Source organism: Mandrillus leucophaeus, unplaced genomic scaffold (assembly GCF_000951045.1).
Source record: "Mandrillus leucophaeus isolate KB7577 unplaced genomic scaffold, Mleu.le_1.0 Scaffold246, whole genome shotgun sequence".
Classification (NCBI taxonomy): domain Eukaryota; kingdom Metazoa; phylum Chordata; class Mammalia; order Primates; family Cercopithecidae; genus Mandrillus; species Mandrillus leucophaeus.
The window spans coordinates 2,234,424-2,252,046 of NW_012102543.1; the positions used below are offsets into that span (position 1 = coordinate 2,234,424).

The following is a 17,623-nucleotide window of genomic DNA, read 5'->3' on the forward strand; positions in this document are numbered from 1 at the left end:
AGGGAGGGAGGGGCAATGAGGTCACCGAGGATCTGGGACAGCCTGAATCTGTCCAAACTTCTTATCTTGACCTGACGCTCAAATGAAACCATGGACCACATGTGCTGCAATCTGTTGATTTTACATTCCCAGCTATGGCAAAGCTTTATAGGAGGGGATGCTAGATGACCAATCTGCAAAAAAGATGCTACTCTCAGCGGGTGCTGCTTTACAAGGAGGACTTACATCTATTTGCTGACTTTGCCAAGCGATGAGCCACCCAGGATTGGGAAGCCTGAATGTCATCAATCAAGGCCCTGAGTGCTGAACCTATGAGGCCTGAGGAGACCATTAGGAATTCCTGCATCGTCACTGAGACCATCACATCCTGTGAAAAACATCTGCTAGCCACTGTCTGGGCTGTAGAAAGCTGCTGATGGGAAAACTTGGAGTCATCTACTATTTAGGCATGGCGAGGGGGTTTCAGACAAGCTTCGCCTGCTAAAGATGATATTTTCAGGAAGCGGAGAGCAGCAATTAGTCACCTGTCAAATGGCTGTGGCAAAATCTGGGCAAAGGCTGAATGCTGGTCTAATACCAAGGGGAGGAGAGCTGATCGGGTTTCCTGTGATTGCTTGTACAAATAACAAGCCTTTGGGTGACAGATAATGTGGAGGATAATGATTAAGGAGGACTCCTCCCACTGTGTTCAGCACTAGCCAATTCTGTACTCTATCCAATAGAGTATGGAACACAGTTTAGAAGACACTAATTCCAAAGGACTGGGGGGAAAACAAACAAGTGAAGTAGGGATGATTAAGTTGACAAAGAAGATATCCAAGTGACTGCAGTAAAGAAAAACTGTCCATCTATAAAAGGCAGATATTTAACAGTATAAGGGCATACTAATACATACAGCATAGGGAAATGAGTGGCTAGCTATATGCAGCAGCAGAAGCCTCAGGGATCATTGTGGACCAGAAGTTGAAAAGCCTGTAATGCTAAGCTATTTAATAAGGAGCTAACAAGATATCTATGAACATTATCATTTTATTGGCCATAGCTGAGAAGAGTGTCATGTGCAGGTTTGGCATCTAAAAAGGATAAACAAAACAAAGCCGGAAGCTTGAGAAGAGAAAATATGATTATAGGATGAAACACACAAAGTGTAGTTCTAAGAGCTGTGGGAGATACCTGCCTGTTAAAAGAAAAGTCACTAGAAAAGTGTTAAGGCAGGTGATGAAGAGTTTACAAAAGGAAATGACAAAAAACCTTTGGTCTTAAAATGACATTTACAGTCTGCAATACATTTGATAATCTTTTTTATGTTCAACAAACATATAAAAACAGCCATCTAGTAGGTGGAACAGGACTTTGGTTTGGTGGTACTAGGCTATGCTAATGTGTATGACACGGCACATCACCAGCTGCAGGTTTTATCCATCAGTCACTTAGTTTCTGACCTGCTCTCTATTGTGTAGACTGAACAAGCTGACTGCTGAAATGCAGTTTGCTGGCCAGTGAACTGAAAGATGCAATAGTAAGCCATCTTCATTTGTCACCATGTGCTTGTATCTGTTTAATTTGTGCACCTTAAGGATCCTACGGTGTATTCCATGGCCAATATGCCATCTCCTAGATTACAGATGAGGGACAAGCCAGGTGAAATGGTACAACTGGCCACAGGCCACATAGCTGATCAGTGGTAGAACTGAGACTTGAACCAGGGTCTCAGGTTCCAAATCTATTTTCCCTATGTTCCTCTCTCAACTTGCCTGGGGGTAGAGAGCTATACCAAATTTTCCTTCTTTCTTTTTTTGCAAATGAACACCTTATAGTCAATAATCTACGTCCAATAACTAGGTTAAGGCAAAAAGGGCCAACCACATGTTCTCAGAATCTTAGATGTCAAAAGTCTTCATGTTGAGAAAACACTCAGCTCATAAAAAAAAAATTATCTCTTAATTGTGTATTTAAGCTGTAGCTAGAGGAATGGAATTAAATATTGAAAAGGGAGAGGACTTATTACATACTGAAATTATTTAGAAAAGTTGTGTGGGCCAGGCTCAGTGGCTCATGCTGGTAATTCCTGCACTTTGGGAGGCCAAGGTGAGAGGACTGCCTGAGCATACGAGTATGAGACCAGCCTGGACAACATGGTGAGACCCTGTCTCTACAAAAGTATTAAAAATTAGCTTAGCATGGTGGTGCATGCCTGTAGTCCTAGGTACTCAGGAGGCTGAGGCGGGAGGATCACTTGAGCCCAGGAGGTCGAGGCTATAGTGAGCTACAGGGCCACCACTGAACTCTAGCTTGAGTGACAAAATGAGAGACCCTGTCTTAAAAGACAGAGAGAGAGAGAGAGAAAAGCTGTGAAATCTTTTGAGATTATTTTTTTCATCCCCCTCCCCCCCCCGCAATAAACCAATTGTATGAATTCTCATCCTGGTAGAATGCTTTACATATGACAAAGAATGGGCTCTCTGCCCTTTCTGAATTCCTTTGGGCCTTATGATTTAATGACACTTGAAGAATTTGGGCTTGCTATATCAACTGAATGAATGGATTAGTTGCTTCACAGAACAAAGTAAAAAAATGTTTTGTTAGTGAGATCTGCATCAAGCATCTGTGGCTTGACAGAGGGCTCATTTTCTCAAGGTTCACTTGAACTTTCTTCCTCGGTGGTTCTAGTTTTCAGTCTTTGAGGTTACTAAAAGTAACTGGTTCTGGATAAAATAACCACTCACCCCCTAAAAGCTGGAAGAGGTGTGGTAAGATCGCTTAGGCCAGATCACCTGGAGTTCTGTTGTGTAACAGCAAGATATTACACAATTGTGAATGTTCATTGTGTGCAGTGACACAAAGCAAAAACTACCAATTAAAATGATCCATACCCACAACCTAGGCTAAAGCAAATAGAGCTAACCACATCTCTTAAGAGAAGTTCTGGTTTTGTTATGTCAGAGGTTGAACTTTCAAATTCTGAGTTAGTCCATAATATTCAGAAAAATAACATTCTCATCTTAAGGAAAAAATATAAAAGAGAGGCAATTAATTGTTAGTAACTTAAAAAAAAATTCCAGGCAGAAAAGATTTAGAGAAGGAAATGTACAGATAAAGACAACTAAGTAACTTCCAAACAAAGACGGAAGGCATATTTCTCACATACATAGGATGACAACGAGGGTGCAGAGAACAAAATTTAAACACACCAGGGCATACACCGAGGCACACAGACCGCCCAGTGTGCCAGAGTAGCCTGAGGCAGTCCTAATGTTCAGTGTAAACCACACACGCGAAGGCTTTCTTTTCCTCAACTCTCAAGAAACACAGCTTTTGTGGCATGAACAGTTAACTTATTAGGTCAACCAGAAAAATCACATTCATGAAATGGAACTGTGCTGACAACTGTGGGCAGGCATTTTTCTTGGTCTTTAACCAGTTCTTCCAGTGATAATGTCAGACACTGACCAACATATATCTAGATCCTGACTGATATTTGCAAAGAAGCTGTTCTGAAGTTCTTCCTTGTCATACTTGGTAGAGTTTAAATATGTAGACATGACTTTACGAAGACTTAATGCTACACAAGGACTCTATGTATGCTCTCATGACTACCCCTAGAAGCACTGCAGCTCTGTGCGAATACTGATGCATCCATACAATAACCTTCAAAATAGTGGTTTTCCAGGAGCCAGGAGTTGAGGATTTATGTAACTTTTGAACTGGTTTATTGAGTCATCAGGCAAAAAACATAAAAGAAAAGTTACTCTTTCTTTGTTTTTTTTCAGACAGTGTCTTGCTATGTTGCCCAGATTGACCTCTAACTCTTGGGCACAAATGATCCTCCTGCCTCAGTCTTCTGAGCAGCTGGGACTATAGGCGCTTGCCACCGTGCCCAGCGAGTTATTTCTATTTGCTCATCGGCATGTATTGAGTATCAATCTATTGTGTTCATGTTGGCACAGCCTATGCAAATATACTTAGGATGAACATATTGGGTGACAAATCGTGTTGTACTGACTGGATGGCAGTAAAAAGGTATATGTGATCACATAAGTGGGTAGTAATTGGCTACAGGTATCTGAGGGGGCCTTAGGGAAGCAAGAGGAAGCCAGTTTTGAGACCTGGAGAATGGCAGGCTAACAACCGTGGACACCAAAACAAGTCAGGCCAGTCAGTTACAGAAGAGATGTCTATTGTGCAAGCCTGAGGTAGGGCTTTTAGCTTTCTCATGTGTGGTCTTAAATTAAGCTCCAACATCTGAAACAGCACTGGTCAGCAGGACTAGAGCATTTTGGACTGACTGAGGAGGTCCTTGATTGCCACACAAACTGGCACTGCCTACTGCCAAGGCCAGAACCCTAAGAAGAAAATGAATGCTGCTGGTAAGAATGGCCTTAAATTACTACTATCTTCACCTCTCCTAGGCTTACCACTAATCATTTTTTTTTCCAGTGGTTCATTTTAAGATCTGAAAGTGAAACATCCATTACCAAAAAATAAAATAAAATAAATTTTCTCCCTAAATTTCCAAGCTTCATAGACACACATATTCTAGGGAGCAATAATTTAGAGCAAGTGATAGACTTTTTTAGTTATAGAAAGTTATCAGTATGTGTAATGACATTCAAATATAGCAACTCTATGTAATTACCAACCTGTATTAATGCAGCTCTCATGAGGAGCTACACAAAATCTGCATGATCATCAAGAGGGAAACTAGAGGACAGAGAAGGTAGGAATGGAGCCCAGCCAGAAAGATGCAGTGAAACTTAATCACTGTAATTTAGACTTTGTCACTGAGTCCCAGGTACAAGCTCTTTTAAGCACTGTCAAGACATCTCTACATTAATTGCTGTTCCTGTCTTCTGAGGACACAAACACTCTAATTTGCTGTGATTTTAGTTTTTCTATAGCAATGTGCATTTGGTGGCTAAGTCCCCTTTCCTCCAGAAAAGGCAGGCTGCTAAAGCTCTGATTATCCAACTCACTCTGCCAAGATCAACATACCAAAGTCTCAAAACATCCCTACTTACCAGAGTCTAGAAATGAATGTCACTCAACAAATGAGTGGGTGAGAAGCTCTGCCACCCTCTCTGGACGGCCACATTCTTCTCTTCTCTAGTAAGTTTGACTTTCAATAGGAGAGTTATTTCTAAAGGATGATTTCAATGATTCTGCATTCTTCCAGTTAGAAGCAGAAAATTTAGATAATCCTTTGAGGCCTTCAGGCAGCTCCAGTCAGCACATTCAGATAATGCAAACTCAGGTGCTTTTTTCAGGGAGCTTTGTTGATCCCGTGGGATTTGTTAGATAATGGGACAGCCACACATTCTGTGCTTCAGTTTCAGGGGCCCAGCTCTTTCCAACCTCACTCCATGGTGATGCCATTTGAGACAAGATCTCTATAACCAACTTTCTTCTGCCATCACATTGGACCAGAGAAATATTTTTAGATGGAAGATATTCTTAAAAAAAGGCATCCTCTTTTCAAAATGACAGATTGAAAACCAAAGAAATAGGAGTCAAACTAAACTTAAAAACCAGAGAGAAACTATTCAGATCTGCAAAATGTTCTAAGTCAATGCACAATCTACTCAGATGGGGATGTGCCAAGAACAGCCAGTGAGTGTCTTGTGTGATTCTGTCTATATGGTTATGGCATCTGATGCCCACTTCCTGTTCTACTTTGGCAAACACATCTCTTACACCATTTGCATCAAACAATCTACTATCTTAATTGTGGAACAGAATACCTAGTACTCAAGAATACTGAGACTACTTTCCCAATTTCATTTTGCTTGGAAGCCATGAGTTTCTAGACCTATCACCACCATTTTGAGATCTGCAATGTGGTAGCAGTAAACAGAAACAACACTTGTGAAAGGCTTCAGCTTCATACCACAGGGTCTGACATTTTAAATGAAGGGAAACTCAATGATAAGTAATGATAGAAACTCCATGAGAAAACGGAATACTTAGCTGGTCAAGTGAAAGGAATCTAAATTAAGTAGAAATTAAGTAGAGGATGTCCTCTCTCCTTAAGGTTATCTGGGGTTTACTGACAGATTATGGGCCTGGATTTCCATTTGAAAAATAAAAACTAAATTAAGCCTCTCTACTATTTTTCTCTTTTCTTTTCTTTTTTTTCTCTCTCTCTCTCTTTCTTTCTTTCTTTCTCTTTTTCTTTTTTTGAGACAGAGTCTCACTCTGTTGCCCAGGTTGGAGTGCAGCTGCATGATCTTGGCTCACTGCAACCTCTGCCTCCCGGGTTCAAGCAATTCTCCTGCCTCAGCCTCCCAAGTAGCTGGGATTACAGGTGCCCACCACCATGCCCGGCTAATTTCTGTATTTTAGTAGAGATGGGGTTTCACCATGTTGGCCGAACTGGTCTCAAACTCCTGACCTCAAGTGATCTGCTCACCTCAGCCTCCCAAAGTGCTGGGATTACAGGTGCGAGCCACCATGCCCAGCCTTTACTACTTTTCTTGAGGTCATAATCATAACAGACCCAGAAGATAGCAAGGCTAGATGCTCTCACACATTGATCAATGACTGACAACAACTGAAGGTAAAAGGAGAAAGCACACACAGATTAACAGGCCTAAAAAGACAGTGATGGAATCCTTCTTCCCTATATGGATCTTGTCACATTTGGGATTTTAGGCTCAAATCAAGAGGAATTGACAAACAGTATTTATCTAGAGGTGTGATCTCCAAGGATACAGGGGAATGTGTACTTTCCTATTCTGAAAGGTGTGTCTAATTTTAGCTACACGTTTGTGTTGGACATCCCCTACTCTCAACCCATCGCTGCCAGGAGCCAATTACTGAAAAAAAAGTTACTATGAAAATATCAGGTAAGTGAAGTTCTTGGCTAGAGAGGCATGTAAAGGATGTGCCTGGCATCATAAACGATGCTCTGTTACTCAGAAAAGACCCCTTTCTTTTAAAAATATGGTCAATATTTTAAAAACGTAGTCTTCAAAAGCTTGGCCCAGTATATATTCCCTATCACTCACCAAAGCCAACATTACAAAATTACAAATTTCCTCTCAAATTGTGGTAGCCAGGAAAATTAAAAAAAAAAAAAAAAAATCAAATCCAACTTAAAAAAGAATGAATCTGCAAAATTTTCTCACAGTTTAAAATAATGCACTAAAATTGCAGGATTAAAGTATTTTGAAGGCAAGTAAAAGACATTAAACATATAAAAATAATTGTCACTGCAGAAAAACCTCCTTTTCTTATACACTATTGAGCAAAGTAAAGTGGGCTGAGGCCAGGGAACTGGGCTTAAGTCTGCGCTGGGCATCGGAGAGACAGCAGGGAAGAGTGGTTACCTTGTGTGGGAAGCAGCATCGTTTATACTGAAGGTGCTGTTCTCCCTTGTTAGAGGGCTCGAGCCAGCTTGGCTCTTGCTGTGTATGTCTAAGCTCAGGGAAGACTCTGCTTTCCGGTCCAGGCCGTGGCTCTCTGTCTCCAAAGTCCGATCTGCCATGGAGATTACTTCACTGGAGCTGTGCCATAGGGGTGCCACTTTCTCCTTGCCTGGTCCTGAGCGAGGTGATGATGTGGCAGCTCCCAGGGAGGCTGTGCTGCCGTGGCTGGGGCCATAAGAGGTGGTGTCAATGCCACTGTCAGCAGAGGTGCCTTGCAGATAGTTATAGCTGTTGAGTTCGGATTCTGTGCGGTCCCCATCGTACCACTTCTCATCACTGTGGGCACTCGACGCATTGCTGGAGAGAGTATTGCTACTGGAGTGGCTCGAGTAGTGGCTATCAGACTGCAAGAGAAGCAGGATTTATTTGAGTGCAAAGTTTTGCTTCCTGAACAACAGAATAACAGAAATGACACTGTGATTAGTTTCTAGTTATGAAGGCCTAAAAGTTCCAATAATGACAACTCACAGTAAGACAGGGAACCTATGTCACTCTAGTCCACTCAGAAGTATCCATGGCAAAGAGTACTAGAAATGTGTGTGTGGTTTTTTTTTTAATCTTGTTTTTCATTATTTGATTTATGCTAAAGTATCAATACTAATAGGAAGAAATTTGAATTGTCATTAAAGTTTTAGTATATTAAAATAGAAAGGAAATGACATTTCCAAAGGGATTATAATTAGAAAGCATGTTAATTCTAAAAGCCCTATTTGTTCAGAGTAAATAGAAGGCTGAATATAAGACTTATTCCTAGAGAGCTCTCCTTCCCCGACTAGCCTCTATTTAGGAGACAGCCTTCTAAGACACGCTTTGAGGTAAAATTTATACAGAGGTGCCAAGGTAATTCAATGGGAAAAAAATTAGGTTTATCATGAAACGATGGTGATAGAACTGAATATTCATATGCAAAAAATAAAGTTGAACTGGGGCAGCGGCTTATGCCTATAGAGGGGATGAGTGCTAGGATAAGGATTGATAATAGAAGTGTTAATATGCCTCCTAGTTTGTTAGGAATAGATCACAGAATTGCGTATGAAACTAAAAAGTACCATTCAGGTTTAATATGAGGTTGGGTGTTTAGGGGGTTAGCTGGGGTATAATTGTCTGGGTCACTTAGGAAGTCGGGTGAAAAGAACACTAGTCCCAGCACTTTGGGAGGCCAGGGTAGGTGGATTGCTTCAGCTCAGGAGTTCAAGACCAGTCTCGGTAACACAGCAAAACCCCATTTCTACAAAAAATTCAAAAATTAGCCAGGCGTGGTAGTGCCTGCCTGTAGTCCCAGTTATACAGGAGGCTGAGGTGGCAGGATCACTTGAACCCGGGAGGTTGAGGCTACGGTGAGCTGAGATTATGCCACTGCACTGCATTCCAGCCTGGGTGACAGAGCGATACCTTGCCTCAAAAAAAAAAAAAAAGAAAAAAAAAAAAGGAAAGAATAAAGTTGGATCCTTACCACATAGAAAAATAAACTCACAAATGATCAAAGATCTAAATGTGAAAGCTAAAACTATAAATCTCTTACAAGAAAACATGTGTAAGTCTTCGGGACCTCCAGTTATAAAACGGTTTCTTAGCTATGACAACAAAAACATATGAAACAAAATAAAAAAATAAATTGGACGTCATAAAAATTTAAAACTTTTGTGCTTCAAATAGCCCAATTAAACAATGGGCAAATGATTCGAATAGTCATTTCTCAAAAAAACAAAAAACAAAAAACAAAACACAAATGTCCAACAAGCACATCAAAAAATATTCAATACCATTAGTTATTAGGGAAATATGAATCAAAACCACAATGAGATGCCACTTTGGCTATAATCAAAAAGGCAGATGATAATGAATGTTGGCAATGTTGGGAATATAAAATGGGGTGGTAACTATGGGAAAATAGCTGCAATTCTATGTTAGTATATACCCAAGAGAAATAAAAATGTATGTTTCATTGTACATGGATGTTTACAGCCGAATTATTCATAATAGTCAAAAAGTAAAACAAACAAAAAATCCAAATGTCCATCAACTAATACATGGATTAAAAAATAGGGTATATCCATAAAATGGAATATTACTCAGCTATGAAAGGGAATGAAATACTGATTCATGCTACATGGATGAATCTTGGGAACATAATCAGCAAAAGAAGCCAGGCTCAAAAGGCCACATATTGTATAATTTCATTGTATGAAATGTCCAGAGTAGGCAAATCCAGAGAGAGAAACTGGTGACTGTCTAGGTCTTTGAGGGGATGACAAGCAGTCGGTGGTGGTGATGAAAATGCCCAGGAATCAGGTGGTGCTGGCTGCACAACTCTGAATACGCTGCTAAAAACCATTCAATGGTATATTTTAAATGGGTAAATACAATGGTATATTTTAAATGGGTAAATACTATGGTATGTGAATTATATCTCAATTTAAAAAGTGTATGGAACTCTTTCCATATGCTGGCTTAGATGCTTAGAAAGAACATTTTATAGAATTTCCCAAAGAAATAAGAATTTAAAAGATATCTGAATAAAGTAATATTTTAAATTAGAGGGAGGCAGGAAGTCCGGATGATGGAGATTAAGAGAAAAGAACAGAGAAGGAACTGCGTGTGTGCATGTGTTTGTGTGTGTGTCTTTTGGTGGAGGAAGGAGCAGGCTCTTCATTGGCTAAGGGGAGGGGCAGGAGTAGGATATGTCAGTTTCTTTCTTTCTTTCTTTCTTTCTTTTTTCTGACAGAGTCTTGCTCTGTTGCCCAGGCTGCAGTGCAGTGGCATGATCTCAGCTCACTGCAACCTCTGCCTCCTGGGTTCAAGCGATTCTCCTGTTTCAGCCTCCAGAGGAGCTGGGACTACAGGTGTGTGCCACCACACCTGGCTAATTTCTTGTATTTTTAGTAGAGACGGTTTCATCATATTGGCCAGGCTGGTCTCGAACTCCTGACCTCAAGTGATCCACCTGCCTCAGCCTCCCAAAGTGCTAGGATTACAGGGGTAAGCCACCGCACCCAGCCACCAGTTTCATCTCAAAGTGAAACATCTCTTCCCCTTGAAAAAAGAATCAATCCCAGTTACTTTATTGGTGTTACTCTAGTTTTCCTCAATAACAACTTACTAAGTGCTGTAATAAAACCTTCATTTATTCTTAATAGGACAGAACTTCTTTAGCTCCAGACCTCTGCTGGGAAATCTGCTGACCCTTAGTCATGTGTGGCTACTGAGTACTTCTAACATGGCTGGTTTGAATTGAGATGTACCAAGAGTGTAAAGTATATAACACATTTCTACAGAAACATAATGGGAACTATACATGTAATATTAAATTTTCTAGTAGCCAAATTTTAAAAAGTAGAAAAGAAACATGTGAAATTAATTTTAATAATATATTTTATCTAGCCCAACCTGTCCAAAATATTATTTTATCATGTAATCAGTATAAAAATTATTAATGAGGAGAAATTTATAGATCAGTTGGGATAATCTATCATTTACAAGTAGAATTGTGACAATATCACATTGTCACAACTTGTCTCAGTAAATATTTTCCTCATAGAAAGATTCTGCTCAGTAGGCTGGGTGTAGTGAGCTGAGTTCGTGCCACCGCACCCCAGCCTGGGCGACAGAGCGAGACTCCATCTCATAATAAAAAAAAAAAAAAAAAAAAAAAAAAAAGAAAGATTTTCCTCAGCAAATCTTTTTCTTCAGAGCAAAGTGCAGGGCATGCTCACTCTCCCTTGTTTTTTTTGGCTCAATATTCATTTTTCTACAGCAAAACTTACATGCATCTCTCATTTAAAGTTCTCTGGGCATCTTCCATAGTGAACTAGTAAGCATGAAATACAGTATTTCCTCATTCTATAGAATGACGTGAATATAAACATACACATTCCAGTGAACAGACACACCAAGGAAATCAACCGCATGGGGAGGGTGTCCCATCCCATTAGCGGTATCAGGGAAGAAGAGTGAGAAAAAAAAAGAATAAGAGGCGGGTTGGAGAATGATAACCTCATATTCCCAATTTTACTGTGAGAAGGAAGTGTGTATTACTATAGCAAAAGGATGAAATGTGTATGGCTGTGAAAGATAAGAGAAGTGGTAGAGGAGGCACAGGGGAAGCTGTCTGTCTCCTATTCCTCCTTTACTGCAGCAGAGTCAAAGATATGGTTGGAGCATCAGTCCTGCTGGAGTCCTCCCATGGTTGGAGCAGGACTGACACTCTAACCACATCTCATGCTTGCAATTGTGTAAGCAAAAAAAATCAACTTCTAATACATTTCCATTCCTAACATTCCAGGATTGTTAGTGATTGAATCAGATGACCAGACCTGTGGGTGTGGCAGAAGCACAGCAATGAGGAGTTACAATTTATCTCAAAGCAATCGAAAGGCCATAGCAGCAGAAACTGCAAGGCTATGGCAGCAAACGACCACCCTTTGCCAGAATGATTTCCTCTTCGGCCATGTAGAGAAAACAGCAGAGCATTTTCACAGTGCAAGGAAGGTACACTGCTAGGAATCTAATATTTTTTTAAGTTTACAGTTAACTTACATGCCCTTGTTTGTTTGGAGACAAATGAACCACTGGATCCTGCCGCATTAATCTCCCACTGGGGCTCTCTCGGAAAGCTGGCAGTACCTTTGATACTGCTGGGAGATGGCATGTTGGCTCTGGAATACAGCATAGGACATTATGGTGCAGGCACTAAGCAGAAGCAAGCACATGGTGACAAATGAAGATGGCTTGCCATTGCATCTTTCAGTTCACTGACCAGCAAACTCTGCATTTCAGCAGTAAGCTTGTTAAGAGTCTATATGATAGACAGCAGGTCAGAAACTTAAGTGGCTGATGGATAAAGCTTGCAGCTGGTGACAACTTGTCACATCATACACATTAGCATAGCCAAGTACCACCAAACCAAAGGCCATGAACAACGCAGCAAAGTTCAGAATCAACTTTTGGTTTGGGGGGAAAAATTTGGATTATATGAATTAAATTTATGAAATTCATTCATTGCCAAGTGTGGCTAACCTAGCTTGGTCTACATTACCTAGACAGGCATGGATGCAATCACGTGTTACTTACCATGACACTTTGGAAATATTTTACCTGTATATTCATGCTGCTCGAGGACAAAAGAATTGAAATCCTGAGGTCCTCTATAACTGTAAGCTGAGCACAACAGAAAAGACACACAGCAACTAGTTTACTTAAAACAATTGCTTCCTTTGGGACTCCAAGCTGGCGTTCAAGATGGGGTTCCAAAAGTGAGAGATAAAGAATTTATCCTCCATAATACCACTACAGCTAATAGCAAGAATCCTGGGCCTCTGAAACACCCTTCCTAACACGTAGAGGACAGGGCAAAATACTCCTTGACTCTGACTCTCGACCATTTCCAAAAGCAGAGGCAGAAAAGCAAACAGCCATAAAGGTAAGTGAGCCAAGTCAGTAAGCTAAACTCCTGTCTCCACTGTCAGGAGGGTACCTGTTGATACAATACACTGATGCCTAACCAATAAGAACCTCGTAAACATTCTCAATCAGTGCAAGTCATTAGAGAATGCTGTTCTTATAAACTGAGTAGAGAAAGGTCAGCCCATTATATACTCAATATTGGGTACTGAGTAATAAAAATGCAACAATTATTTTTCTTGACTTCTCCCTGGAATGGCTTATACCAGCTAAGCCTTCTGATTCCGTCTGATGTGCCAGTTAGGAAAGGCTGGGTTATTTTTCTGGAATGCTGGGATATCAAAAATTATTTTTAAAATTATTTTAACATTTTATTTGAAGGGTTGGATTTTCAATGGTGAAAGGCCACCACTTGGACCTCTTGTACTGTGGTGAAAGGCTTCTTTGGCAGACTTCAGGGGTATCTTATTTTTAAAAAAGGTATACCTTACGAAAAAGATAAATACGTTTTAAAAATTCACCTACATTCATTTTTAAGTCTTATCTATTAAGAGTGGGATGCCACTAAAGTAAAGTGGATGCAGGGAAAAAAAGACCAGAGGGAGGTTAGTGTGAGAGAATGAACAGGGGTCTAGGAAGAACCTTGTAATTACCCTTTCCATCCCTTCTCACACTGTGTGACTTCCCGAGTGTGGCAGGCATGACACTGCACGCCTCACAAAGGGCTTGCTGGCAGCCTTGTTCAAAGCCTGCACCAGGAGCCAAAAAAAGTTGCTAAAGTCATGCTGAAGAAGGGATCCTTTTCACATGTGTCATTACCATCTCAACAGTATCAAAACATATGGGATTTAAAACACTCTGTCAAGAGTAGAAAAGCAGATCAGAATATGCTCAGGTTTTCTGTGTGGGGGTGGGTGGGATAAGAGTAGAGAATGACAGATGGCTTCAATAACAAGGCACATCTCACTGAAGCTACTGGAACAAAGCATATCTTCAGAACCTAGGAACTCCATTTCTCTTCCTCAACCCCTGTCTTGGTGGAATACATCTCCACTCCTTGCCATGTCCATGGTTAGTACATTTACTTGGGCACAGTCATTAAAACAGGACAGAACAATGAATTTGCAGAGAAGATTAACAGATGGGTCTTGTCTTATAAGGTTATCCTTTTCAGTCCTGAAATGTACACCTTTTTTATCCTACATTGATGCAACTAGAGATTAAATAAAGGAGGAAAAAATCCAACAGTCTAACAATCTAGATTCACGTTAATGATGCATCAACTGCGTTGGTACCAAATCCCTGAGGCTCCTGTGTTGAAAATCTTGTTTCATGGCAAAATGTTATTGTATCAACTAGTGTTATGGTATCATTGTGAAACAACACACATATAGAAAGAAAGGGCTATGCAGTAGAAATCCGGGCGCGAGCTTGCTAATGCAAATCTCTTCCACCCAGCTGTTTCGTACTGCTAAGACATTTCCTTAGCTGACAGCTTAATAGCAGAGTGAGAAGAATTTTTTTTAAAAGCACATCAGGGAGGAAAGAGATTCTAAGCAAGCTACAGATATGACTAAACAATAATTGTATCTCTTTCCCACTTTGTTCATAGTCTTGTTTTTTAACTTGACATGAAGTATACCAAGCAATCTCTCAAGGTACTTATTCTAGGCAAAAACAAATTAACAAGGAGGAGGAAGGCACTTAGTTTGGTAGTCTGGTGTTTTAATTTAGGTGCTGAAAATAATTCCTATCCCCTTTTCACTTTTGAATTTGGAGTCACTTAGAATTCCTTTTCTCTTAGGTCTTATTTATTGCTTTCACTTATACATAATCTAAGAGACTTAATTCTAATTCATATTTATTAACTAGGGCTGTCTTTTATAACAATGTTTTGATAACATCATCAAGAGGTGACCTAAGTCACCTTGTAAAAGCACTTGCTTCTTGTAGAAATTGATTACTTACCCATCTGGTCAGCAATGCTATCCTCACTTCTTTGCCAGCTAGGTGTGGATTTTCCGCTGCCACCGATATCTGACTGGGTGTTCTGTCTGTCAATGGAGGCCGGGGATCTACGGCTCACTCCAAACCTGTGGTGATTTCCGCAAAGGCAAAGACAACATCAGGGACCTTACCCATGAGGGGAAGGCAGTCCTGGGTGTAATGAACTAAATTTTAATGACAGGCACTACTGGTTTTTGCTTACGTGTCTGTACTTGTATACACACCCTGGTTTGTGTTTATGTGGGTGTGGAAATGTGTATGTTGTGGTCAATATACACCACTCTGCTCAAAAAGGTATGAATGCTATGTAAACAAACTTGTAACAATGAGGGCGGAAGCCATTACGACTGAGCTAACCTAAGGTATGTAGTGTAAGAAACCAAAATTTTCTAAGCCCTCGTACAGCCAAGTTCAGACTTATTCACAGCCAAAAGAAAAAGTTCACAATCTAAATATTAATGTTCCATATATATCTTCCAAATGGTATATTGTGGAGGTTTGTTCCTCTTAACTTTGTAGTTTACTAAATCATTAAGTCAGTGGTTCTTGGAACAAGTATTTTCTGAGTACTTGCTTTGTGGTCTGAAATACAAAGATTACTATCATTTAGATCATGTAGAAACCATGTTCAAACTGTATAAATTTTAAACTGCCTTTGGGAAGGGCAATTCGGAAGCAGGTAAACTGGCAAAAAATAAAGGCAAATGTTTATTTCTGGAAAGAACATTTAGCTATTTAGTGAGCCAGTTTTATTTTTCCCTTTGTAAAATAATAATACATGCTTAATTAAAGCATATGCCTTGACTAGCAATATCAACAAATTAAATACTGACTGAGCCCATGAAAAAGTGCCAGAGTGTAGAATTTAAACATTCATATGGAAATTTACTAATTTATATGTGGTTACTAATGAACTTATGCATAATCTACACAATAAAAGACCAAACAGGGGCTAGGAGCAGAGGCTCACGCCTGTAATCCCAGCATTTTGGGAGGCAGAGACAGGAGGATCACTTGAGGACAAGAGTCGAGACCTGCCTTGGCTACAGTGTGAGACCCCAGGCTCTACAAAAAATAAAAACATTAGCCGGGGGTGGTGGCCACTACAGTCCCAGTTACTCAGGAGGCTGAGGTGGGAGGATGGCTTGAGATGGGCCTGGAGGAACTGATGCTCATGGGTGTCTCCTTGCTATAGGCTGATACATGTATGGGTAAAACCAGGAAGTAGCACACCGGAAAGGCAGGAGATAAACAATAGGAAGACCTGGGGCCAAGTTCCAACCCCCACCAAATATGACTGAACAAAGTCACTGAATTTTTGCCTCAATTTATGTGTAAAAACGGCAATTTCATTATAAGAATCCAAGGAGAAAAATCTATATAAAGCATCTGCAAAGTAGAAGGGGCTAGAAAAACATTTATCTTAATAAAACTCTTTTTTTTTTTTTTTTTGAGACGGAGTCTCACTCTGGCCCCCAGGCTGGAGTGCAGTGGCGCAATCATGGCTCACTTCAAGCTCCGCCTCCCGGGTTCACGCCATTCTCCTGCCTCAGACTCCTGAGCAGCTGGGACTATAGGTGCCCGCCACCATGCCTGGCTAGTTTTTTGTATTTTTAGTAGAGACGGGGTTTCACTGTGTTAGTCAGGATGGTCTCGATCTCCTGACCTCGTGATCCACCTGCCTCGGCCTCCTAAAGTGTTAGGATTACAGGCGTGAGCCACCGCGCCCAGCCAATAAAACTCTTATTATATCATCTCCCCAGTTACTGTTTCACAAATGCTTTTCATTTACATACCCCATCACAAGGCTCACTAAGCAAAGCTATCTCACATACTGATGTAGCATTTATTAAAAATAAAATCCTTGATTTAGGAAAACTTCTAATTGGTTAAAGTGGTCATTTAAAAAAATGACTCACAATTACACTTTTCGCCATCTCCTCCCTAAGGGTCCTTGTTTCATTCACAAGAGTAAATATACCTATTTGTGATCCTATTCTAAATTTTTACTAAGACTTTTTTAAAAGGCATGGAGATGCAAGTAAGAAATGGATTCTAATCATGCTTTTACTTTTTTATTTTTTAAGAGACAGGCCTATGTTGTCCAGGCTGGACTCATATTCCTGGCCTTAAGGGACCTTCTCCTGCCTTAGCCTATCAAGTATCTGGGACCACAGTGCCCAGCTTGCTTTTATTTTTTGGTAGCAGTATAAACTTTTAAACCTCTGAACCTTTTAAACCTCTGAACTTAAAGCTGGACATTTTTCTGGCCCTTTGGTTTTAAATAAACAATAAGGTAAGACTATCTTTAAACTCTGCTTTGGAAAACATTTTCATCTGATGAACTTTTAATTTCATTTCTCATATATGCCCCCATCCCCAATTTATTGTATGCCAGAGTATAAGGGATACCCAGTCCTGAGGAGCTAAGATAAAACTTGTTCTAAATTTTACTTGGTGCTGTTTTTGAAGAGCTTAATTGTTCTTTGTCCAGAGAAGCATTTAGTAGTTTAAGAGTCACACTTAGATTTGAAGGAGTTTTAAGTAATCATTTGGCTGACATATGAAACACATTCAGTGACCAAGGACTCTGCCTCATGAGGTCATCCAGTTCTTTCCAGGGCAGGCTGACAGCTTTGAAATATTTTCCTCAAAATAGGCTGGACCCTTCTTCTCTGTAACTTTCATTTACTGGCCTCAGTTGTCCTCACAGACAAGTATGATCCCCAATCTAAGAGTGCTGGAAGAAAGCTACTGTGGCTTCCTCACCTCCACATAATTCTCATCCTCAG

At 40.3% G+C, this 17,623-nt stretch overlaps 1 protein-coding gene across 4 annotated transcripts in view; it reads right to left on the reverse strand.

Moving 5' to 3' along the window:
* Window positions 1-17,623, reverse strand: part of SIPA1L1 (signal-induced proliferation-associated 1 like 1) — a 211,149-nt gene that overhangs the window by 27,004 nt on the left and 166,522 nt on the right. For 3 of the 4 annotated variants that reach the window (XM_011983133.1, XM_011983134.1, XM_011983135.1), the window contains 3 exons: window positions 14,793-14,917; window positions 11,961-12,079; window positions 7,326-7,768 (listed from right to left, as the gene is read on the reverse strand). In XM_011983133.1, the coding sequence (XP_011838523.1) occupies window positions 7,326-7,768; window positions 11,961-12,079; window positions 14,793-14,917 (687 nt within the window). Of the gene's footprint in view, window positions 1-7,325; window positions 7,769-11,960; window positions 12,080-12,518; window positions 12,582-14,792; window positions 14,918-17,623 lie in introns of all 4 variants that reach the window. The other variant, XM_011983132.1, reaches the window with a different exon arrangement.